At 44.5% G+C, this 24,401-nt stretch overlaps 6 protein-coding genes across 8 annotated transcripts in view; 5 read left to right on the forward strand and 1 right to left on the reverse strand.

The window, feature by feature from the left end:
* LOC6732273 (centaurin-gamma-1A) overlaps nt 1-3,243 on the forward strand; it is a 53,738-nt gene extending 50,495 nt beyond the window's left edge. For all 3 annotated transcript variants that reach the window (XM_039297745.2, XM_039297747.2, XM_039297748.2), the window contains 4 exons: nt 1-1,284; nt 1,348-1,465; nt 1,529-1,904; nt 1,969-3,243. In XM_039297745.2, the coding sequence (XP_039153679.1) occupies nt 1-1,284; nt 1,348-1,465; nt 1,529-1,904; nt 1,969-2,292 (2,102 nt within the window). In that variant the 3' untranslated portion in view covers nt 2,293-3,243. The remainder of the gene's footprint in view (nt 1,285-1,347; nt 1,466-1,528; nt 1,905-1,968) is intronic.
* Nucleotides 3,244-3,360: 117 nt separating this feature from the next.
* Nucleotides 3,361-9,228, reverse strand: LOC6732274 (protein SMG5). Its single transcript, XM_039297738.1, has 6 exons — nt 8,914-9,228; nt 8,305-8,455; nt 6,596-8,238; nt 5,153-6,511; nt 4,658-4,816; nt 3,361-4,579 (listed from the first exon to the last, which is right to left on the reverse strand). Exons 2-6 carry the CDS (start codon nt 8,442-8,444, stop codon nt 4,338-4,340), a joined length of 3,543 nt encoding a protein of 1,180 aa, XP_039153672.1. The 5' UTR covers nt 8,445-8,455; nt 8,914-9,228; the 3' UTR covers nt 3,361-4,337.
* Nucleotides 9,229-10,310: 1,082 nt separating this feature from the next.
* On the forward strand, nt 10,311-13,832 carry LOC6732275 (angiotensin-converting enzyme). Its single transcript, XM_016180122.3, has 7 exons — nt 10,311-10,412; nt 11,253-11,859; nt 12,259-12,622; nt 12,683-13,249; nt 13,307-13,447; nt 13,512-13,684; nt 13,748-13,832. The coding sequence occupies exons 2-7, from the start codon at nt 11,274-11,276 to the stop codon at nt 13,762-13,764; spliced, it is 1,848 nt and encodes a 615-aa protein (XP_016024939.1). The 5' UTR covers nt 10,311-10,412; nt 11,253-11,273; the 3' UTR covers nt 13,765-13,832.
* Nucleotides 13,833-14,146: 314 nt separating this feature from the next.
* On the forward strand, nt 14,147-16,350 carry LOC6732276 (angiotensin-converting enzyme). Its single transcript, XM_002079369.4, has 4 exons — nt 14,147-14,296; nt 14,351-15,297; nt 15,350-15,910; nt 15,970-16,350. The coding sequence occupies exons 1-4, from the start codon at nt 14,276-14,278 to the stop codon at nt 16,274-16,276; spliced, it is 1,836 nt and encodes a 611-aa protein (XP_002079405.1). The 5' UTR covers nt 14,147-14,275; the 3' UTR covers nt 16,277-16,350.
* A 297-nt stretch (nt 16,351-16,647) lies between these two features.
* On the forward strand, nt 16,648-17,213 carry LOC6732277 (acylphosphatase-1). Its single transcript, XM_002079370.3, has one exon. It carries the CDS (start codon nt 16,800-16,802, stop codon nt 17,160-17,162), a length of 363 nt encoding a protein of 120 aa, XP_002079406.1. The 5' UTR covers nt 16,648-16,799; the 3' UTR covers nt 17,163-17,213.
* A 2,107-nt stretch (nt 17,214-19,320) lies between these two features.
* The window catches only part of LOC6732278 (angiotensin-converting enzyme), a 40,948-nt gene continuing 35,867 nt past the window's right edge, over nt 19,321-24,401 (forward strand). The window contains exons 1-7 of the mRNA XM_016180125.3: nt 19,321-19,858; nt 20,009-20,515; nt 21,075-21,233; nt 21,290-21,530; nt 21,594-22,318; nt 22,678-22,781; nt 22,840-22,938. Coding sequence (XP_016024942.1) covers nt 19,616-19,858; nt 20,009-20,515; nt 21,075-21,233; nt 21,290-21,530; nt 21,594-22,318; nt 22,678-22,781; nt 22,840-22,938 — 2,078 coding nt within the window. The 5' untranslated portion in view covers nt 19,321-19,615. The remainder of the gene's footprint in view (nt 19,859-20,008; nt 20,516-21,074; nt 21,234-21,289; nt 21,531-21,593; nt 22,319-22,677; nt 22,782-22,839; nt 22,939-24,401) is intronic.

Raw genomic sequence — 24,401 nt, forward strand, 5'->3', positions numbered from 1 at the left:
CCTGTCAAAAGATCCTCTCGCAGCGCCTGCCTTTGCCACCACAGATGCAACCGGCGAGACCCACAACTCCACAGGGCAATCGCCTGGGATTGGCTTCCTACCAGGCGCCGACCAATGGACAACGTGGCCAGCAGCAGCTGCCACTGCGAATGAGTGCGGATTTCGCACAGGCGGAGCAGAAACTTTGGTCGCTGCAAGCGGCCAGCAGTGCCACCACAAACGAGAATAACAACATCACCAAATACAATCCCGGAGCGGCCAATTCGTTGCAGGGTGATTGCTCCCAGGTGCAGTTGCGCGATCCCCGTGATCTGGCGCCACCACCGGGTAAGGAGCTGCCCACACCCACCTCAACGCCCACGACGAGCCGCAAGAGCCGGCGACGTTCCAACCTGTTCATCCCCTCCTCTTCGAAGAAGGCCGACAAGGAGAAGGAGCCAAAGAGCAGTGAGCTGGGCAGTGGACGTTCCATACCCATCAAACAGGGCTACCTGTACAAGCGCTCCAGCAAGTCCTTGAACAAGGAGTGGAAGAAGAAGTATGTGACCCTGTGCGATGACGGCAGGCTCACCTATCATCCCTCACTGCACGACTACATGGACGATGTGCATGGCAAGGAGATTCCGCTGCAGTACGTCACCGTGAAGGTGCCGGGACAGAAACCTCGTGGCTCCAAGAGCATCATCACGAACAGTGCGCTCACCAGTTCACTGATGGCCAATGGTCAAAGAGCTCAGAACACGATCAGCGATGGCATCGGTTGTCTCACCCTGGCCAAGGACAATCAGCGCAAGCTGAGCGAGAAATTATCCCTACTCGGAGCCGGATCCATTGCAGCTGGCGCCGGTGGAGAGCCTTTGAAGTCGAACAGCTCACAACAGACGAGCGGGGACGAGGGCATAGCCATGTCCAATTCAAATTCACAGACTTTTATCGCCGGAGAAGCGGCCAATGCGGGAAATAAGCTGGAGGCCCAGACGCCGAACGTGAAGAAGCGACATCGCCGCATGAAAAGCAGCAGTGTCAAGGCGAACGAGGCGGACGACAACGATGGCTATGAATTCTACATTGTATCGCTGGACTCCAAGCAGTGGCACTTCGAGGCCGCCAATTCCGAGGAGCGCGACGAGTGGGTAGCGGCCGTCGAGCAGGAGATCTTCAAGAGCCTGCAGAGCATCGAGAGCAGCAAGACCAAACAGGCAACCAGTACTGATCTCGCTGCCATGCTGGCCATCCGTCAGCGGGTTCCTGGCAACGGCTTCTGCGTCGACTGTGGAGCGCCAAGTGAGTTTAACTTTAAATCGGTTACTTGTATATTTACTAATCCTTCTGTTATACTCTTTCCAGATCCTGAATGGGCTAGCTTGAACTTGGGCGTACTCATGTGCATCGAGTGCTCGGGTGTGCATCGCAATCTTGGCTCGCACATATCCAAGGTTCGCTCTCTGGGCCTGGATGACTGGCCGTAAGTTTATTGATAATTTGCCTGTTTATCATAATTCTAACATATAATTTATCTATTCAACAGATCCCCGCATCTCAGTGTGATGCTCGCCATTGGCAACAGTCTGGCCAACTCGGTTTGGGAGTCGAACACGCGGCAGCGGGTCAAGCCCACATCGCAGGCCAGTCGCGAGGACAAAGAGCGATGGGTGCGCAGCAAGTACGAGGCCAAGGAGTTCCTGACCCCACTGGGCAATGGATCCTCAGCGCATCCCAGCCCGAGTCCGGGTCAGCAGTTGATCGAGGCTGTGATTAGGGCGGACATCAAGTCGATCGTTTCGATCTTGGCCAATTGCCCGTCCGAGGTGACCAATGCGAATGTCAGCGCAAGAGATGTGCGAACTCCGCTGCTGCTTGCCTGTGCCATAGGCAATCTGGCCATAGCACAGCTGCTCATATGGGTAAGTTGACTGGAAATCAAATCAAGTGAATCAGTTGTTAATATGTACGTATTGCTCCTTTCAGAATGGCGCCAACATCAAGCACACGGATCATGAGGGTCGCACCTGCCTGGCCTACGCTCGAGCGGCACAATCCCTGGCCACCGCCAAATCGATCAAGGCCGCTGCAGCTGCGCAGGCGGGCACAACGATTCCGGCTCCTGCTCCGCCCACAAACGGTGGCATTCCTGCTCCCCAATATAATGTCGAGGACACGACGGCGCTGGTGGAGCTGCTCGAGGGACTGGGCTGCCCAGAGGCGGCTCCTCTGACGGCCAGTGGAACTTTGCCTAGGAGACGCGACACGTTGGGCACTCCGTACGAGAAGTCGGTGTCGGGTGTGATCTGAATTAGTTAAAATTGAAATAAGATAAACGTGAATTTTCATTAGTTTTTGTTGTTCATGACGGACTTAGTTTAAATTCGAGCGTAAAAAATGTATAGCGATTAGAGTGTTTAGGTTTTAGGAATGTTGTGCAAATGTTTAATATTATTATTATTTGGCAAGTGTTGAATGGAAATTCACAAGTTTTATTTATGTTTCCTTTTAGTTTGTTTAGTTCTTAAGCCATGGAAACCTGTACAGCCTTGTTGTAATCTCAAGTGTATAATTTATTATTTTCGTATTACGTGAAACTATTATTATTGTTTTTTTTAATAGTGTGCAGGTTTTTAAATCGTTTGCAAAACAATTATTTAGTAACTATTGTAACTTTCGACAACCATCAGCAGATTGCAAAAGACTTCACGTAACAAAAAACATACTTATACAACCTAAACAATAGATAAAAGCTGATGCAAAATATACGTATAAACGAAATGAATCTAAGATTAAAGCCAAAAACAAACTTATGCTAAACAATATACACGAACATATATATATATTATATACATACATAGTTGAAATTGCTTGATAATCGGTTTAAACAAATGAACACGCCCAAAATGTAGCTTATGCAGAACCAAAATCACAAAATTCTTTGCTATATAAATTCCAAACAGAAATAACTCGTTTTAGATATTATGCTGCGGAAAAATTGGATTCTGATTGTATGGAATCTGGGTAGACAAAAATTTAATTGAAAGTATTTCAAAACTATTATACAAGATAGTTATAAATCAATCTAAATATTACTATATGTATACACCCCTATGTATTGTGTACGCTATTTGTACGAATTACAAACCACAAAACGTGACAAACTCAATCTAATTGGAAGGAAAAGTAGCACACAAAAACCACAAAAAAAAAAACAACAAAAGAAAAACCCTTCAATAAAAATCTATTAAACATTTTAAACTGTGTGCTTTTTATTTCACGAGGAATGTGAAAAATATATAGCATTAAATTTCCTGTTTTTCCAGTTCTGATTAGTCAACCAAAAGCTGTTTTAATGAAAACCCTATTAAAACAACATTTTTGTGGTTGGGCGCTTTATTATTCAAACAAAATGTAACATAACTTTCAATTTCGGAAACATTTAGAATGACGTAGAATTTTGTTTACATATGTGCGGCACTTTCCTTTATTCTTTATTGGGAAATTGCATTGGTGAACCACAAGAGAGACTTTAGTTGGGACTGCATTAAAATGTAAGTTTGTTATATATATATCATATACTTTGTTTTTGCGAAGAGGATCACGCGGATTGCCTAGTCAGAAGCGTGAAAATTTAAATAAACTCTGTCTGCCAAACCGAGAACGAAACACAACTGCAGGAAAGATCAAGAGTGTTTGGATCCAAAGTCCAGCCCGACGCAGGAAATGCGAAATCTTGAATACGAAATGGTACATCAAGCAAATAACCGATTAGAAGGCCGATCCGTCCTGGTCGCCGTCATCCCGCTCTCCCAACATCAAATAGCTGCTCCACGAAGATCTTCTGTCCGTGGACCGCTCAGGTCTTGAAAAGTTGTTCGATTGATTGATATTTTTTTTTACGATTTTTTTCTTTTGATTTTCTGTTGATGATTGTGCGTTTGCCATTGTCCATTTAACATTTGCTGGGAGGTCGTCATCATTGTAGCCATCGAGTTGAAAGTGAACGATTTTGATTGGTATTTTGTTTTAGTTTGGTCTAAACACAACAAGCAAATTCCACGCAATGCTGCTGCTGCACAGACTAGGCTGGCGGAATCTTGCTCCCGCTGATGGTAACAATTTCAGTTTCAGTTTTTTTTTGGGGAAAACACGGCCACAACCGAGGCTGCAGCAGCGATTGCTGGTTTGGTTTTGCCGTCGTCCACGGCCATCGTTAACTTTGGAACTCCATGTCGATTTGTGGTTGTACAGAGAGAACACGCTCGCACCCTTATTAGCTCGCATTGCATTTGGTCTGCAGTTGCCTTTGCCGCCTTAGCGCCCGCTACCGTTGCCGCTCCACTTGGGCCCGTTCATTTTTTGTTGGCCTTAAATTTTGCGTAGAAGCTCTGGATCTGGGCATAGCGTACGGGTATCGAGTCAAGGATGCCGGTGTAGCTGAAGTTCTGTTGCTGGCGGTTCTTCTCGTGCAAATTATCGCCGGACAAGTACGTGACGACGCTCTTCTTCAGTTCGCTGACGTGCGGATCGGCATGGTTGGCCACCAGGTGATTGCAGAACTGGGCAATTTGAAGGAAAACCGAGGCGTCACGATCTGTGGGTAGCAATAAAAAAAAAAAAACAACACCATTAGCTGGCACATTCTCGTGCGATAAATATTTGCTAAACTCACCCATCTTGCGTGATATCTTCAGTAGGGAAAGCGGCTGACTTTCGTTATCGCGCTGCGCACGCAAGTGCCTATTGCCCTGCTTAAACTCCTGCTCCAGCCAACGGATGACATGGCGCACATTCTCGCTGCGTTTCTTCAAGTCATCCAACTCATTGAGCACTAAATGGGAAATGATAATCGATTAGCATGGGGTCTTTCTCCTTGGGTACAGGTTAAGTACATTCTTAATTGTGGATATACTTAACTATAAAAACAATTGGAAAGCAAAACAACTGGCAAATTAAATGTGCTACCGTCATATCAAAAGTGTTAAGAATCTAATCTTTTCTACTATAAAAGTTCATTGGATTTCAGGGAATACCACGAAGTAATAAACTTGTTGATAGATTATTTAAATTTTGAAGTTCTAAAGGCGTCATTCTATGTCATTGTTACTTTCCACTTCGTTGATTCGATGTCAAACTTATCAACCCACACGGAGGTACGCGCACTCACCTGCATTTGGAATGAGGACAATGCACTTCTTGGTCCTCACCAGCGACTTGACTATGCCATTGTATTCGGTCAATGCCTTTGAATCGACCACCACAAATGGGGACATCACCACATGAGCGGGACTGTCCCGCAGCTCCTCCTCCAAAGTCTCCACCTCGCTTTGCAGCCACAGCTTGCCCATGAGCTCACACTTCTTCGACTTGGCCTCCGAGCGCTCTTCGTCGGCGCCCGAGCTGGACTGCAAATTCAGTTTCTCGATGACACTGTTTGTGGTTGTGGAGGCGGAGGTTCCGCCGGCGAAAGAGGTTCCCGTGGCACTGGTTATAGCAGCAGCCGCCTTCTCGGCATTGCGATTCCTTAGGTAACCCTTGCGCGGCATCTTGCGGCACTCCTCCACGGTGTCCTTTTCCTCGTTACTGGTGTAGCTCTTGCGGACAATGCCGTTCTTGCGATCGGAGTAGCGACGTGTGCGTCCTTCGTTCCGCTTTGTTCGGTTGGTCTTCGGAGCGGTACGACGCTCGCGGCGACGTGATCCGCCTCCCTTCTTCTCCTCGCGCTGTTTCTTCTTTTGGGTCTCGGTGAAACGACGCGTCTTGACGCAGAATCTGTAGTTAAACTTCTTCTGCTTGCAAATGAAAAAGCCAAAGTCGACCATCTTGAAAATACGGAGAATGGACTCTTCCTGGGGAGTGACACGCTCCCGGATACTGGTCTCCCAGTCCAGTGTAATCTGGGGGATCTGGAAGATGTCAAAGTTCTTGAAAGCAAAGTCCTCGGTGAGCGGAACGTTAGCCCGCACATCAAATAACTCGACCAGGGAATCGCGCACGTTGGCGGTGGTCAGAAGGTCGCGCTCGAAGTAAACCTTCCTGGTGAAGATGTCGATGTTGCAGTAGTTGAGAAGCTTCATGATCTTGTGCACAAACTCCGGATTCGAGTGGTAGCAGCCGATGAGTATCTCCGGGTTGACGCGCAGCCAGTCAAAAAGCACTTTCAGGGCTCTAATGGTCGGTTCATTGTGCAGACAGTCAATGACTATGTTGGGATTGATCTTGGTGTACTTGTTGCGATAAATCAGCTTCTTTGGTGGCTCTGAAAAGCTGACGGGCGGTGGTGCCACCGCCACGCCTTCCAATGGCTTGCTTTGAGCATCATCTGCGCTCTTAAAGTTCAGCTGCAGTACCTCAAAGCTGCGCAGCAACTCCTCCGAGTCCGCCTCCTGTGAGTTGGACCTACGCTCAACTTCGTTGGGATACACGATTTTCTCCTCCTCAATAACAACGTCTTCGTTGTCGGAGTACACCAAGCCACCGCCTCCTCTGCCGCCGCCAGATTTGCGCTCCTTTTTGCTGTAATTAGCTGTAAGGATTCGACAAATTTTAGAAAAAAGATTTAAAAGGTTTTTTTTTTTGCTTAGATAGAAATTGGTATTCAAAGACTCACCTGCTGCATAGTGCTCCTCGCCGCATGGCTCCCCAGGATCAGCTGCATCAATGTCGCTGAAATCGGTGTCAAAGTTTGAACTCAGATCTGTGTAATCCTCCTCGTCGCTGTAAAAGTCTGTGTCCAGTTCGCTTTCGCTGTCATAGCAGGAGCTGTCGTCCGACTGGGCGATCTTGCGGCGCCGGCGACGAAGACGCATTCCTCGTCGCTTGCTCTTGCAGGAGAGCGGGGTCTTAAGGTCGGACTCCTTGGCCTCGTCACTGGAGCGCGTGGAAACGGCCTCACCGATCTTGTCGCCGTCAGCAGCCTCCTGGGTCTTTGCCTCCTCGCCCGAGTGCTGGCTGTCCCGCGAATCCGAACTGCAATCTTTTAGAGAGTGCGGGCGTGGCATCAACTTCTTGTCCTTGCGCTCACATTCGCCTACTGCAGCTAGCCAGTTCTTGTACTCATTACGGGACTTGCGCACCACAGTATCGAACTCCTGAAAGCGTTCCTCGTACTCCGCCTGGAAGCGCTCGTTGTCTTCGGCGCGAGCCAGGATTGTCTGCTCGATGCTGACGATGCAGGCGTCCATTAGATCGGAACAGGCAGCCACCAGAAAGGCGTGCAGTGAGTAAACCCTTGGCGAGTTAATCATCTTTAGCTTGGACAGGCAGAAGAACAGAATGGAGACAATCTTGAAGATGCTTGGCTCCGGAACTCGCAGCTGCTGGGAGCACAGGATCTTGCGTAGATCAATCAGCACGCAGTGGCACAGGGAGTTAAAGTCCGGCACTTCTTTGTCGAAGAAAAATATGTCCACAATCAGATAGAAACGGGCAAAGAAATCCTCGATGCTGAAGTCTACTTTTTCTGGATCCATACGCTCTAGGTATTCGGTGTGCTTGGCGAACAGCTTGTTTAGATTATTTTCGCTCAGTTCGAATGGTATGATGCACACAAGGGAGTACAAGTAGTGGTAAGTGGAGTCCAGATCATGATTCTGCCCGTAGTGCAGTGTACCCAACTGGTTCTGGGCCATGCCAATGGTAGGATTAAGCTTGAAGGCCTCCAGATAGTACTTGGCCACCTGCTCCTTGCTTATGCTTAGTTTGCTGTCGATGCGAAAGTCTAGAAAGTAGCGATGAAGATCGCCCAGACTGAGCAGCGATGAGTGTATGGTGTCGAGGGCAAAGGACACGGCCTCCAGACTCTTGTCCACCGCGTGGGTGCCCGAATGCGATGACTCCATGGTGTCTCCGATCATGTCGCTTATGTAGCCATCACTGATTATGGAGAAATCAATCAAATACTTCAGATCCAGATCATAGATCTCTTCCATGCGTGCCGACAATCGTTTGTAGTTGAAGATGCCAGCGCAGAGGAATCGCTCCAGCTTCTGCATGTTCTCCTGGGCCGTGTCCGCATCCTGGCACTGCTTGTGCCAGTTCTTCTTCACGAATGCAATGAACTCGTAGTATCCACGTCGCCACATCACCTCGCGCACCTTCTTGCCCACCGATTGGTAGTCCTTGAAGATGATCTGCTTGCACAGCTGCACCAGTAGCGAGCGTTTCTCTTCGATTTCGTGCTGGAATAGCTGTCCCACCGTTTGCACATTCCTCTTGGCATCGTCCAGTTGCTTGGAGGCGGTGTAGAGGGACCTGTATGGATGATTTGACACGATTTATAATAGTCCACCTGTAGCACTCACCACGTGGCCAACTTACCTGTACAGATCCTTTACCTCCTGGCTGAGGACGCAGGTCCCATTGTTGGTCTCCAAGCCGCGACAGCGATTCGTCCCGCCATCCATGGCGCACTCGCTGGAGGCGTTCGATGATCCGCCCGAGCTGAGTGTAACCTCCATAGTTCGAGGTACTGAAACATACAAATTACCAATCATATCATATGAGAATTCTGAGAAACACAGCTGCCAACTGAGGAGCTACAGTAAACACCCACTAGATGCTTGAATTTTCCAGCTGTTTCTTGACTCTTGTTTTTTTTTTGCTGACGAATTGTTTTCGAAATAAAAAAGCGTACTTTATTGTTGTTATTGTATTGTTTTTGTTTCAACTGGTGACGCACACAAACACATGCGCATTGCGTAGTTTCGTTTTATTGAATAATCAATCGAACACACACACAGATGCTTTTTGCCTTTGCCTTTTGCTTTTCTCTGCTCTGGTATTTTCGATACTGCAGCAACTGCGATTGCGAAATAAAAACGATGCGATGCGCTGCTGCGCCGCGATATTGTTATGCACTTTTGTCAGCTGCACTCAGGTAGAATCGAATGGCGTCCATCAACTGTTTACCTGCGCGATTTGCATTACCTTTTATGCGGATTTAGTGGCTCTGTTTGGTGTGTCGTTCTGCAAATTTCACGTTGTCGCTCTTCCTTTGTTAAACAACAAGATGGCGCATGCACGGTCAGACTGCGCAGTCCGCAATGCTCAGCATGCAATGTACGATGTTTTTTGGCGGGTAATTTAGATGGGCTGGAAGAATGGTTGCTGAATTTCAGGCAACAATATGTGGAGTGTGTTAGGTAAAATTTGACTCATGTCGTATAATTTGGTTGATTTCAATGCCTAAGTAGCATCATGCAGTGCTGTTTCGCTTCAGTCATTTCAGTGCTGGAAAACGCGCTGTCGACTAAGTTAGGTATCGATTGTTCTACCATCGGCGGGTTATTCGAATATATTCTACATTTTACTTTCCGACTGTAAGAAGGCTCTAAGTTTTGTATGTAGTATGTAATTTACAATGAAGTAAAAATGGAATCAAAATTAATACTTCTTATACTAAAATATTGTCCAGATCGCAAGTTAAGTTGACTTTAGCGATTCTCTTGCATGAATTTTTTTGGGTCACATATAAATGAAAAAAAGAAAAAGGTAAGAGTTACAATATTTAGCAAATAATTAGTGTGTGGAAAGGTGCAATGGCCGCAAACTTATGTTTTTTTTCTGTACCCAAAGAGAGATAAGTGCCCATTAGTTTATTTTCATCGCAAGTTTTATCACCTTTTATTGACTTAGTCTTTTTTTCGTGCCGTCTTCAATAATATTTGCCAAATGTGAGGAAATGTGTCAGGCATATTAATGATCTCCCAAACGTCGGCTTATCTTTGCGCCTACCTGGCCGAGAACCCCAGACGGATTGGAAACCTCAGCCGCGACTAAGCCGATCTCGCATTAAAAATAAATAATGCTCGAGTTTATCGACCATTTCTCTCGGCGACATCAAGTCGTTTGGTCACTCGATTAGCGTTGGGCACGTCGAGGGACAGATAGCCCAAGTCACTCTAAAAAATTTCACTTATCATGCTGTATTTGTAAGAACCTTACATTAATAATTTATTTCATTTTTCGTTTCACAATATGTAGCATTTCATAATATTATTTCTTAAAAAAGTACTTAAAAGTTTTATATGAGTTGCAATTCCATAGCTAATTACTTATTTTTTATATTTTAAATATATTTATATTTTTTATCGTCTGCTCTTATGTCTCAAGAGATTAGTCCGAATGAATTTGATAAGTGTGAAATACCATAAAATGCCTAGCTTTATTTCAATATCAGACTAAATTGGCTTGAGGGAAACAGTGAACGAAATATAGCAACAACTGTGTTTCCAGATCAGCCACGAACATATTATTGTATGCCTATCTTTTTTTTCTCAGTGCATTATTGCCGGTCGATTCTCGGGCAGTTTCTCTGCTCTTGGCTATAAAACTCACGCAATCTTACTCCAGCGTTCTCAGTTTTAGTTCAGACCGCTGGCGAACTGGTCACGTTCGATCCATTGGGAAATATCGTCGGACAGAACGTAAGTTTCTCTTTCGGATTCGAATTTTGAGAACTTGAAACAAGTCATTCGCATTAGCGCAATTAACGGATTTTCAAATAGCCTTTAGTAGCCTTTAATTGGGATCGTTAACAATTACTTTTATGACATAATTACTTAGCGAACTGTTCCGCGATTAGTACCTTTTTTATATTTACTATAAATGTTCAATTTTACCAGTCACTATAATCCCTTGATAATCTTATCGGAATCGTGCACTGCACACCACGGATCTATTGTGTTTTCCACAGTCATTTCGGTGGACATGGTCATAAATTCAAGAAATATCTGAAATACTTCTGCGGTGGTTAGTCGATCTAATCGATGTTATTTACGATCTATGACCATAAAATGATAGTTTATTTAATACTTTCTATGTAGCAAAAGCACCTGTTATTTGCCTAGGTTGCATTTACAATATTTTCTATGCATATAGATGTTAGATAAAATAAAAGTCGTAGTTTGTCAAGCAAAACACCATATAATTGATTACCTGAAAGTACTCTCTTTTGAAAATTGATTTTGTAACAGATTGAAAAGAACAATCATAACGAGTATCTTATCTTATTGGTCGGCTTGTTCAGTTGAAGTGAGTTCCAGAGTATTATCAATATTGTGGGCAATCACTTGAGATACATACTGATATATAGTATAAAGCGTTTCGATCTGACCCCAGAGTCATCCGAAAATGCGACACTTTAATCAATTACGCGAGAGCGTTCTCCTCATCAGATACGTCATCGAGTTGACATAACAATATAAAACAGAACTGGATCGTGTGTAATCGAAATTCAAATTCAAAATGCTTACTATAATTTCCAGGCGAGAAAGTAGTTGATCAACATGAGACTGTTCCTGCTAGCCCTGCTGGCTACTTTGGCGGTAACCCAAGCGCTGGTCAAGGAGGAGATACAGGCCAAGGAGTACCTGGAGAATCTGAACAAGGAGCTGGCCAAGCGAACCAACGTGGAAACCGAGGCCTCCTGGGCCTATGGCTCCAACATCACCGACGAGAACGAAAAGAAGAAGAATGAGATATCCGCCGAGCTGGCCAAGTTCATGAAGGAGGTGGCCAGTGACACCACCAAGTTCCAATGGCGCTCGTACCAGTCGGAGGATCTCAAGCGCCAGTTCAAGGCTCTGACCAAACTGGGCTATGCCGCTCTACCCGAAGCCGACTATGCCGAGCTGCTGGACACTCTCTCCGCCATGGAGTCCAATTTCGCCAAGGTCAAGGTTTGCGACTACAAGGACAGCACCAAGTGCGACCTAGCCCTCGACCCGGAGATCGAGGAGGTCATCAGCAAGAGCCGTGACCACGAGGAGCTCGCCTACTACTGGCGCGAGTTCTACGACAAGGCCGGAACCGCCGTGCGATCCCAATTCGAACGCTACGTGGAGCTCAACACGAAGGCAGCCAAGCTGAATAGTAAGTAGAAACATTATTGCAATTTTAAATGATTTTTTAAGGCGATTGAATAAGTCTTTTAACATCAATAGAGTATTCAAAAATGGATTTATTCAGTGGAAAAACTTAATCAGGGATAATTAAGGATAAAGATATCCTAGATATCCTTTTCTATTTTTACTACTATAAAACGAGAGGTGTGCAATTTGTCACAAAATCCATTAGCTTAGCAAAAAACAGCTTTTGTAGATTAGATTTTAGTTAATGTAATTTTAGCCAGCAAAACGTTATAATTTCAATGCTTTTTGTCATTCTAGTAATGAATATAATTACGGTATAAACAAATTAAAATTTTTTAGGTGAATTAAAGTACTTGTTTAAAGTACTTGTTTATATGAAAATGTAATTTTCTGCTTCCAGACTTCACTTCTGGTGCCGAGGCCTGGTTGGATGAGTACGAGGACGACACCTTCGAGCAGCAGCTGGAGGACATCTTCGCGGATATTCGTCCGCTTTACCAGCAGATCCACGGCTATGTGCGCTACCGCCTGAGGAAACACTATGGTGACGCAGTGGTCTCCGAGACAGGACCCATTCCCATGCACCTTTTGGGCAACATGTGGGCGCAGCAGTGGTCAGAGATTGCGGACATCGTATCCCCCTTCCCGGAAAAGCCCCTGGTGGATGTGAGTGCTGAAATGGAAAAGCAGGGCTACACACCACTCAAAATGTTTCAAATGGGCGACGACTTCTTCACGTCTATGAATCTTACCAAGCTGCCACAGTAAGTACTCAATATATACGATTAGTTGAATGTCCATTTATTAATGTTTGTATATTTCAGGGACTTCTGGGACAAGTCAATCATTGAGAAGCCCACCGATGGCCGCGATCTGGTTTGCCATGCCAGCGCCTGGGACTTTTATCTCACCGACGATGTGCGCATCAAGCAGTGCACCCGGGTTACACAGGATCAGCTCTTCACCGTGCATCACGAACTGGGACACATTCAGTATTTCCTGCAGTATCAACACCAACCCTTCGTCTATCGCACTGGTGCCAATCCCGGTTTCCACGAAGCTGTCGGTGATGTGCTCTCCCTGTCCGTATCGACACCCAAACATCTCGAGAAGATTGGCCTGCTGAAGGATTATGTGCGCGATGACGAGGCTCGCATCAACCAGCTCTTCCTCACCGCCCTGGACAAGATCGTTTTCCTGCCCTTCGCCTTCACCATGGACAAGTATCGCTGGTCGCTGTTCCGCGGTGAGGTCGACAAGGCCAACTGGAACTGTGCCTTCTGGAAGTTGAGGGACGAGTACTCCGGCATTGAACCACCAGTTGTGCGAAGCGAAAAGGACTTTGATGCCCCGGCCAAGTATCACATTTCCGCCGATGTCGAGTATCTGAGGTGGGTACCTGCTAACTTACTCGAGAATATCTGACTTATTTTGGTCATATCTTGCAGATACTTGGTCTCCTTCATCATTCAGTTCCAGTTCTACAAGTCCGCCTGCATCAAGGCTGGCCAATATGATCCCAACAATGTGGAGTTGCCTCTGGATAACTGCGATATATACGGAAGTGCTGCAGCTGGTGCTGCTTTCCAGTAAGTTTCGGGAACTCATATATTTGCTAAGATATATATATGTTTGTTTTTGATAATCCTATAGCAACATGCTGTCCATGGGCGCCTCGAAGCCCTGGCCCGATGCACTGGAGGCCTTCAACGGAGAGCGCATCATGTCCGGAAAGGCCATCGCCGAGTACTTTGAGCCACTGCGCGTTTGGCTGGAGGCGGAGAACATCAAGAACAATGTCCACATTGGCTGGACTACTTCAAATAGTAAGTTGCCGCGTTCTTGAAATTTAAGGATATCATGTCTAAATGTGTGTTTTCTAATTTCAGAATGCGTGTCATCATAATTCAAATGATTTTAGTGTTCCTACACAGTTCATTGCTCAATAAAGTTTAACAATATCTTAACTATAAATTTTATACTTGCTTATAACAAATTAACTTGGGCTTTAGTATTAAGACTTATATATTAAATCTATGATACAAACAGGTAGATAAAGATAATGTTCAAGATAGAAACAGGTAAGTTCTGTAAGTAAATGTTCATGATATATGAAATCCCCCGTCCAAAAACAATGTGCTGAACATAATTGTCTCAGTAAACAAGTTGTAGATATTGCCAAGTGAAGTCGTGGTTGTATTCTCTAAGTGGAACACATTATAATTACAAATGTCCAACTGGGCGCTCAGCTAGCCACCGGACTCACTCCACTGGCCATGGATTCATGGATTGTCGTCGGCCCAAGTCAGTTGACTTCGAGAGCTGCGACGGCGCAGAACGTTGTACAAAAGTGTCGGGAATTTCAATGAGCTAATAAATTGAGTTGCGAAAGTGAGTTTAGTAGAAAGTGTGGGAATATGCGGATACTTGCGGTTTTGGTGAGCCAAATTGACAGGGTAATCTTTCGCACTTCTAAGATCCTGCTGTTTCAGCTCCTGGTGGGATTAACCCAGGCTGTATCTCCGCCTGATGCCACATTGGAAAGATTTCTGAACGAGACCAATCAGCAACTGGCTGTTATTTATGATCAGGCTGTTTTGGCACAGTTGTTGAATGAGCTGCGCGGTCCGAATGATTTGGTGGCTCTCCTGGAGATCGAGGTCACCGATGATAAGCTTATAAAGTACGTGCGGACACTAACAACACGCAAGGCCAAGTTCAAGCGTTTGGGATTGGGTGATTCCCGGCAGCGGAGGCTTCTGGACAAAATTCCCCAATTGGGCTATGAGGCTCTGAGTGGCAGAGATTTGAAGCTGGTCTACGCATTGGCCTCCAGCATGAGCGATAATTACCACAATGTCAAGCTGTGTGCCTACAAACAGCCGGGGAACTGCACTCTAAGACTCATACCCGACGTTCAGTCCATAGTTCAAGGAAGCCGAGATCTAGACGAGATCGAATATTACTGGTTCGAGTGGCGCAGCCGCACGGGCTTGGCCACCAGATCTCAGTTTGTTGACTTTATGGATCTGTACAAGAAGACCGCCCAGCTGAATGGGTATCCTCGTGCCGAGGACTATTGGTTTCGATCCCTGGAACTGAACGGCCAGGAGACCATGACTCTGCTGGATAAGATAATTCATGGATTGAGACCGCTGTTTCTTCAGTTTCATGCCCATGTCAGGGGATCACTGAGGAAGATGCATGGGGAGCACTTGGTGCCTAGGTACAGACCCTATCCCCAGCATTTGGCAGAGGTCTTCATTGGAAATGCGTTCCGGCGGGTTCAGGCCGAATGGTATGTGGATCTGCCGTCGCCGGAGATCGGGTTGGCCAATATTACCCAGGAGCTGCACCGTCGAGGATTGAGCACCACTCAAAGGGTTTTCTGGAATGTGGCCGAGTACTTCAGAGCTCTGGGTTTTCCGCAGCTGGAGAAGTAAGTTATTCGATCAGATATCTCACAGTTTTAATTCTATTTATCACTTTAGCTCACTTTGGACTTATGCCCAGAAAGTATCCTCCGATGATGATGATCGCTGCTGGCACAAAGCCTGGCGATACTATGCTCTACCAAGGACGAACTTCACCTACTGCCCACTGAACGATGAGGAGCGTTTCTTCAATATGTTTGAGGCCCAATCGGATTTGCAATACTATCGAGCTGCCTCGATTCAACCAACTTTGCTCCAAGAGGAGCCCTTTCCCAATTTCAGTGATGCCATCGGGAAGTGTTTCTCCATGGCAGCCAGTTCACCGCGATTCCTTAGAAAACTGGGAGTGCTGAGGGATAACAAGTGGAAGGAGCTGCCCGCCCGTTTGAATCGCCTGTATATTCAGGGCTTGAGGGTTGTGTTCCTGCTACCCGTCTTCTATGTACTAGATCGCTATAGAGTTGAGGTCCTGGCAGGACATATTAAGGCGGATGATAATGAGGCCTATTGGAGGTTTACAGAACATTATACCGGAGCTGCTGCTCCAACGAAACGAACCAATGAACAGTTCGATGTGCCGGCCAAGCTTCTCATGGAGGTAGATGACCAGTATGCCAGGTAAAAATATTAAATGCTTTATAGTAAAGAGATGAATATTAAATTATGATGATTTTCAGCAACTTCCTGAGCATTGTTCTGCAGTTCCAACTCTTGAAACACTTTTGCACCATAACTGGTCAGTTTGAAATGGGCAATCCCAGGAAACCACTGGACTTGTGTGACTTATCCGATCAGCGAGGCATTGGAGAGATTCTGAAACGGGCCATGTCCCTGGGATCTTCGGTTCACTATAGGGAGGTCCTAAAGGTTCTTCTTGGTGAGCCTGAGATCAGCATAGATGGACTGCTCACCTACTTTCAACCTCTGCAAGACTGGTTGCAACACCAGAATCAAGAGAACAACCTGGAAGTGGGCTGGACATAAGTTTTAGTATTTATCCAGTGATATTTTGGAAATTTTAGCATTAGTAAATTATTTAAATAAAAACATAATAATGGAAGGGCATTAAGACTTTCAATATAAATGAACTCTTTGCATTTCATCATCGGAAAAATAATGATACGCTTAAAGATAAAAAAATGTGGCTTAGATAGAAAAATTAGATAAATCACTGTTTTAAGGTATTTTATAGTAATAAAACCTGTTTATGGATCAATTGGTTTCAACTACCTAAAAGTATGCCACAGCCACAGTTAAATTATTTTTTTTTACAGATGTAGAATAAATGTATGGTATCTATTTACATATGAGTTTCAAATTGGAATGGCGGTTAATAAGAAACTTGTGTATGTTTTTTAAATTTGCCGAGCCTGTGTTATATTCTTTTCGTTTTTGTTCAAAATGTGTAACGCAAATGTAGATTAAATCACATTTAGACCCCATTTGATTTCGTCAAAAGTCCCAGAATTTCCCTATCTTGGGAAACAAAAGTAGAGACTTCTTCGAAATGGCGAACCAGAATGTCCATTCCTGCGAGTTCGAGGTATTTGGTCGGGTGCAGGGCGTCAACTTCCGGCGCCACGCCCTGCGAAAGGCCAAGATACTGGGTCTCCGCGGCTGGTGCATGAACTCCAGCAGGGGCACCGTGAAGGGTTACATCGAGGGTCGTCCCGCCGAGATGGATGTGATGAAGGAGTGGCTCAGGACGACGGGAAGTCCGCTGTCCAGCATCGAGAAGGTGGAGTTCAGTTCGCAGCGGGAGCGCGATCGCTATGGCTATGCCAACTTTCATATCAAGCCCGATCCGCACGAGAATCGCGCAGATCATGAAGGATTTGGCAGTAGTTCCAGCCACAATGATAGCTATTAGCGGATTTTTGACGAAACAATAAAATTAATGTGAAAATTTGTGCTTGGACTATAGGGGTATTGAGAAAAATAATCTGCATAGTCCTTGTGAAATGCGATATTATTCTAAAATCCTTGAATTACCAATGGGAAGTGAGTTTGGGATGTAGAGTCACAGTTCGTTGGGTTTGCATTTGTTCTCAATCAGTCAGCGTCTTCTTGATGATGATTAACGTGTTGTTTACTTAAAATAAGCGGAAATAATCTAAGCCAAATGCAAAACATAAGCGCGCCCTGTAATTAAAATGCACTTGATTATAATGACGCGCTGGGCTCTTCACTCAATAGCCACTTATTAAAACCATGCAAATAACTATTAGCGAAAATAAAAATAAAACGTATTTGCATTACGTGCTTGGTGTGCGTCATAAACTATTCACTCGTGTAAATTAATGATTTACAGGCACTTGGCGCTATTTTCCCACGGTTCTTAGCTGTCCAGAACTTGTACTATATTCGATCTGGACATAGCCAAGTGGTAATAAAACCCTGGCCGACCTTGACTGGTAATTAGCTTTTGGCCCAAAAAATATGGTTTCTTTTTTTTTTTTGGAGGTATCAGTTCCAGGTAGAGAACCGAGCCAGCCAACCACATCATAAAGTGTCTAATATTTATGAGCTCATATCCGAGACAGATAGCGACTTCGCAGATCCCAATCTAATTACTGCCTGAATCACACACCTCTCCCCGAACACATTAATATATAATATACAATATATGCATTCGCATTTGTTTGTCAGCAGATTGACAATCAAGGCATCAGTCATTCAATTCATCGGGGTGAAGAGTCATGCTCCCCCATTTAACATCTTTGGGGATAGTTCCCTGCCCATATATCATCTCGATTTTCACCGGCAATCGTTCACCTGACATGAGTCACAAGTTTTTTACATGCCGTCGGGTCAAGATCGTGTGTAGAAATTGAAATTCCTGAAGCGAGGGTGTACAAATTCAGATCTCCATCACATGCATTCTAATGAAAAGTACACTCAAATAGAATTTTAAAGCTCAAGTTTAATGACTAGTTCTGAAACTATTTTTATAAGAATAATTTCACTAGGCTTTTAAGATATAAAGGCAAAGAAAAGTGATAAATCTAAGCTTATATGGAAGCAGTATAACTATTAGTTTAATGGATTGTTAAACAAATGCACAACATCTCAGGCGTCAGAAGTCATTAAATTCTGCTCATTTACCGGTGATTTGCTCTCTTCGCTAGTTGGAGCTACAGGTGGAACGCATTTGCCGCAGCACGTTAGATACACCTGTTTTCAGTACTTGCCGGTATGACTCAAAACACTTGCCACATTTCTCTGGGTCAAGAGCAGCAATAAAAACGCCACAAGTGCGGGTGGATGTTAGTGAGTTAGTCTAATGCAAGTCGAGCTTAATCGAAGCTCTAGGCTAAACAAACAGTTTAATGGCAATGACTTTGTATGGGTCTACTTATGCTGGGTCATTGATTTGTTTATATTAAATAATTTGATCAAGATACTTCTATATTCAAATGTAATATATTTCCAAATGATTGCTATTTGGTAGAAAGAATAAGTTTGGTATAAGAAGACTTAGTTATTATTAGTTAGTAAACTTGTAAACTTAATTAGAGTTAAAGAATTTTGGAATTTAACGCAAGTATGTATCTTAGTTTTTCTCAATATCTGAGCTGATGTTTTAACTTCTAACTCATTTCGAGTGAGCTGCAGCTTGGGGCAGTTAGCTCAAATGTCGTTTACTTTCCCACAGCCGACTATTATTATGCGGTTGAGCTTTTCGCCTGATAAGTACACGAATATACCTAGATACATGTACGATGTGGGGGCACCCTTACACTCTTGCTCCCTTGAAATGGCCAACATGCATGGCAAAAACATTTACATATCCCACTCACTCACACAAATGGCTGTTCCGACTCATTGTTGTTCCCAGGTTTATGGAAGATGCGATTGTAGTTGTTGTCGTTCGCAGTGCTAATTGCGATTATCTCACACGAATATATACAAAATATATAGAGAAGTTGGCGGCGACGTCAACTGCAACGGCGGCAGCGACAGCGTACAAATTTGAATTCATTTTCGAGTTGAAAAAAAAGTGGCAAGTAATTTCGAAAAGTATTCTTACTGTCTAGTCAGTAGAGTTTTAGACGTGACACCGGACGCTACGTAGGCGGTACCAGAAATTGTGCATATTGTGCTTGTTAAGTGAAAGTGAAAACGGAAAGATACAAGTTCTTTCCCCTGCCCAAGAATCTTACAGATATATAACGAAATATCCATAGAATTCTGTGATCGTGTGCGCCAAATACACTGCCAGTTACTGGCAATTAAATTATTTAATTGCTTGTGAAAGAGTTAATAACTAAGCTGTCAACGGCGACCTTGGCAGTGTGGAATATAGATCTTAAGATAAACGCAATGCACAGTGTTTCGCTTTTTGGCTGTCTTTGCCTTAGCCTTAGCCTGACTTTGAGTTCGGCCAGTCCCCAGCTGAATCTGCCCACCCCTCAGCCTGAGGTCTTCTACAATGGATACACCCCGAATGTGGCCACCACTCCGGCCCAACTTCGAGCGGATCGGGATCGCGATCAGCGCTACGGACCACCTTACTCCGATGCAGGAGGAGGTGGCAACACCGACGACGGACTCGACGACTTTAGGGTGGGTGTGGCACAACTTTCACTTGAAAGTCCGTTTAAAACCAGGAATTTACTATTCCAACACTACACATAAAATGGCGATTTCTATTAAAAAACAATCCTTGTGGAATGAAAGTTTCTCAGTCATAACTCATTGAAATTCCGCTTGCAGTTTGGCCAGACAGATGACGAACGGATGAGGATCGGCTATGGCTATCCCACGCCCCGCGTGAACTTTAGTGATTCACCCTTCAGTGGGGCTAGGTTTTCCAATCACAACTACGGACCCATTTCCAGTACCACCGAACGTAACTATGGCAACGATGCCAATCCCAATGGACGCTATTCGGATGTGCCCTACTCCTCCCAAGGAGAGCGTAACTTCAATCCCAACGATCAGTACAACTACAATAATAATCCAAATGTGGAATTCGTGGGCATCAACAATCGCAATCGGTTCGAGAATCCCTTCCTTTCGAACCAGGATCGTTTCAATCTAAATCAGGGCTACTTGGAACGTCAGCGATATCAGCAGGATCGTCGCTATCAGCAGGAGTTGGAGAAGCTGCGCATCCTGCTGGTGGAGTCGGATCAGAAGGGATCACTGGAGTGCACCGCCAATGTGGCTGCCCAGTGGAACTTCGAGACGAACGTGAATGATTTTACCCAAACGGAAGCGGTGAGTGAGCGGTTTTGGCCACATACAAATGCCAAAAACTAGTAAATCGCGTAATTGTGGTTGAACGGCACGCGATCTTTGCGGCAATGCTGATTGTAGGTGTGTTGGTGGTGGTGCAGTTTTCCCATGGCTCGCTGTGGTGGTTTTCTTACTCACGCATTCTGAAGGTCGAATCGCCTTGTCAGATTCCCAGGCAGACATGCCAATGTCATGTGTTTTCCCAACCAAACTGTTTGTGGACTAATCGGTGCTTGAAGGTAGATATGTATGTACATCATATGACTGGGCTTCTTCATGTGTTACAGCAGTGCTAATCTTAAAGATTGTTTGCTTTATCATAGGGGTATTGGTATAAAGTATAAAGGAAGGATTTATTTATATCAACTTGGTTTTAATTAAAATAAATATATGTCTATCAATCTGATGTGTAGTTTATAAATTATTAAGGAGGTGTTATATATAATATAAAGTTTGATAAATTTGATAAATGGCTGATGAAATGGCTTTCCCCACTTTCCATACTAAATAGTTACTATATTTTGTTTTACTGAATGTTTAGCTAAATGCTCAACAGCGGTATGTGGAGTTCCAGCGCATCACTGCCGAGCAATCCAAGCGAATAAACAAAGATCTCATCTTCGACCGTCGCCTCTACAGGCAACTGATGCTCCAGTCGGAAGTGGGACCCAATGCTCTGCCCCTGGATGTATTGGATAGGGTGAGTTATACGTGCATCTCCATCAAACATCTAGTATAGAATGAGAACTTATTTAGTACAATCGCCTGCTCAATGAGATGCTGTTCCTGTACAACAGCGCCGGAATCTGTGCCTATCAGCAGCCCTTTCAGTGCGATCTTCACTACATACCCCAGCTGAAGGACATCATGGCCAAGAGCAGGGATTGGGATGAGCTGCAGCACACTTGGGTGGAATACCACAGGAAGGCGGGACGCGGAATGCGGGATAGTTATGAGCAGTTGATCGATGTGATGCAGGAGGTGGCCTACGTAAACAGTGAGTAGGATGTCCTTGAAATCCAGAACTCAAATACTTAACTTAAAATCCTATCTATTGCAGATGTCACCAATGGCGGGGAGTACTGGTATCTGGCCTACGAGTCGGGTAACTTCCGCCAGGATATGGACATTGTTTGGGAACAGATTAGGCCTCTTTACGAAGGATTGCATGCATATGTGCGCCGCAAGCTTAGGGATTACTATGGTCCAGATCGGATAAACCGCATAGCACCCATTCCCTCGCACATTCTGGGCAATATGTACGGTCAGTCGTGGTCCAATGTGCTGGACATTTTGATACCCTATCCAGGCCGGAAGTTGATCGACGTCACGCCGAGAATGGTGGAACAGGGCTACACACCCCAACTGATGTTCCAGCTGGCCGAGGAGTTCTTCACCTCCATTAACATGTCCGCGGTGGGTCCGGAGTTCTATCGCAACTCCATCTTCGAACAGCCCCTGGATCGGAGGGTACTATGTGAACCATCCGCCTGGGACTTTTGCAATCGTCACGATTTCCGCGTTAAAATCTGTACGGATATCAATCAACGAAGTTTGATTAGTGTGCACCATGAGATGGCGCACATTCAGTACTTCCTGCAGTATCGTCATCTGCCGAAGATCTTCAGAAATGGAGCGAATCCGGCATTTCACCAGGCGGTGGGCGATGCCATTGGCCTGTCCGTATCCACTCCAAGGCATTTACAGACTCTGGGACTACTGCAAAGATCCCTCGATGAGTCCAGCTATGATATTAACTATTTGTTCACCATGGCCATTGACAAGGTAATGATAATGATGGATTGTTGTGAAATATATGCCAGTGAATTTTTTAAGAGATATCGCTACTGCTAAATATAGCTCACATTAAGATTCTTTGTTCTTTATTATTATATTCATTTTTTCTCCTAAAGTTGATTGTGTTGAATATAATATAGAAACGAAGACAGTTTTTGATAAATGAAAGGATGACGTGGCTCTGGTTTGAGAAAAAAAATATTTAGTTCTTCCAACGAAAACATATAGATATTGTTATCAAGTCTTGCACATTACTCAGCACTCCTTATATTATAATTATTGCATAAGTTTAGTTAACTAGATAGCTAAAGAGCTCGAGCCTAAACTTTACACTTTGTGCCTTTCAGGTGGCATTTTTACCTTTCGCATTATCTTTGGACAACTGGCGTTATGATGTCTTTAGTGGCAATGCGAATAAGCGAACAATGAACTGTCACTACTGGAATTTACGGTAAGTTGTTAGGCTTAAAAATGTAAACTAGCTAATATTATATTACTTTATATTTCAGAGAAAAGTATTCCGGTATAAAGCCCCCAGTTTTGCGATCAGAAAAGGACTTTGACCCGGGAGCCAAGTACCATATACCAGCAAATATTCCCTATATCAAGTGAGTAACCAATAATGTTCTATATTAGGAGCTTGATTGCATAATTACTTGCTGATTTAATTGTGTGCTGCATAACCAGAGCAATTAAAGCGTCAAGCAGCGGCTGGTTATTAGTTTAGCTATTTTTGATTACAATTTACACACAATTTCAAACATTTTCCGTCAAATTGCCGGCGATTACGCGTTGCGATCGCTTGGGATCGTCGAACCGGCCATAAAGTTGGCCCACTAACATCACATAATGGCCAACACAAGCACAAAATCAAGCTTGGGGTTTGTGTAAAAGAAAATGAAATGAAACTGAAACTGAAAACTCACATGTCTGCAATGTTTCCCGCATTCACTTTCCACTTGGCTGCCGCCAACAAGCCGAGCGTGTTTAGTTGGCCATCATTTAAATAAGCCCGGTTGAAAAACTGTTACGAAAATCCAAGACCAGACGATTTTAACAGTTGAGGCTAGACTGCCAAAACTCGAGACGTTGACCCAGTAATCTACACATATTATCGGGTTTCCAATTTCCACTTGCCAATGCCGAATCTCCTTGTCTTCGCCTAAGGTTTCATAACCCCGTTTTATCTAAGGTTTCATCATATCTTATTAAAAGTTCTATGGTTTCGGTTCTCTAAATGTCTAATAGCAATTATTTATTGCGGATTATTTACACTATAATAAACTTGTTAATTTTTATTACTCTATTATTGTGAAATTTTTAAATAAAATAGGTAGTTAGGTGCCTTAACTAACTAGCTTAGCTTAATCAGATAGAGTTTGGATCCTACTAAACTGAATTTTTTCTTGAAAAGCGTCTAAAAGCACCGCCTGAATGAAGTGCTAGCTCGGCTCCACATCAGAGCCATTAGCCAGGTTTTTATTGCAGCCATTCTTTTGGCATTAGCCACACATTCGGCGGAAAAATCGGGGGGTTGGTGGCAGAGGGTGGCGAAGGAGAGCATTACAACACCAGTTTCGCAGGTCGGGCATTGTGCTGGCGATTATTTATTGCATAATCAATAAACTGCAAACGCTACAGTTACATAAACAAAAGCTAGAGCTACCAGAAACAACTGGCCACCAAGAGAGTTAGCCCCAATATGGTAATAAAAAAGAGCTGTGCCCCAGCACTCGACTTAACTCGACGGGTTGGGGTAGAGCTACGGGTCTTATGGCTCAAATATCGGTTAGCAGCACATGTCCTACAAACCGACTGGAGGAAAAACGTGATAAATCCGTGGCCCACTTTATTTAACCCACTCTGCAAATTGCCGCGGCTTCAATGAAGCCGAAAATGCAAATTGAAACCCAATCTTTGTGGTCGCTGCAACAGGCGGCCAGGCGAACTGCAGCAATATAAAAAAGGAGCACAAAAAACTAAAGCTAAAACCAAAAACCAAAAACCGAGACCGATACCAGAAAAGGCAAAAACCCCCCCTTTTTTTTGCTGGTGCTAATAAAAAGTAATG

Source organism: Drosophila simulans, chromosome 2L (genome assembly GCF_016746395.2).
Source record: "Drosophila simulans strain w501 chromosome 2L, Prin_Dsim_3.1, whole genome shotgun sequence".
NCBI lineage: Eukaryota > Metazoa > Arthropoda > Insecta > Diptera > Drosophilidae > Drosophila > Drosophila simulans.

Bases quoted from the DNA above. Each gene is read 5' to 3' on its own strand.
- LOC6732274 (XM_039297738.1), bottom strand. From the start codon at position 8,444: ATGGAGGTTACACTCAGCTCGGGCGGATCATCGAACGCCTCCAGCGAG. The intron at 8,239-8,304 runs GTAAGTTGGCCA...TCATCCATACAG, and splicing joins GAGGTAAAGGATCTGTACAG to GTCCCTCTACACCGCCTCCA. The intron at 4,817-5,152 runs GTGAGTGCGCGT...TTTCCCATTTAG, and splicing joins TGTCCTCATTCCAAATGCAG to TGCTCAATGAGTTGGATGAC.
- LOC6732275 (XM_016180122.3), top strand. From the start codon at position 11,274: ATGAGACTGTTCCTGCTAGCCCTGCTGGCTACTTTGGCGGTAACCCAA. The intron at 11,860-12,258 runs GTAAGTAGAAAC...TTCTGCTTCCAG, and splicing joins GAAGGCAGCCAAGCTGAATA to ACTTCACTTCTGGTGCCGAG. The intron at 12,623-12,682 runs GTAAGTACTCAA...TGTATATTTCAG, and splicing joins AATCTTACCAAGCTGCCACA to GGACTTCTGGGACAAGTCAA.
- LOC6732276 (XM_002079369.4), top strand. From the start codon at position 14,276: ATGCGGATACTTGCGGTTTTG. The intron at 14,297-14,350 runs GTGAGCCAAATT...CTGCTGTTTCAG, and splicing joins TGCGGATACTTGCGGTTTTG to CTCCTGGTGGGATTAACCCA. The intron at 15,298-15,349 runs GTAAGTTATTCG...TTATCACTTTAG, and splicing joins GGTTTTCCGCAGCTGGAGAA to CTCACTTTGGACTTATGCCC.
- LOC6732277 (XM_002079370.3), top strand. From the start codon at position 16,800: ATGGCGAACCAGAATGTCCATTCCTGCGAGTTCGAGGTATTTGGTCGG.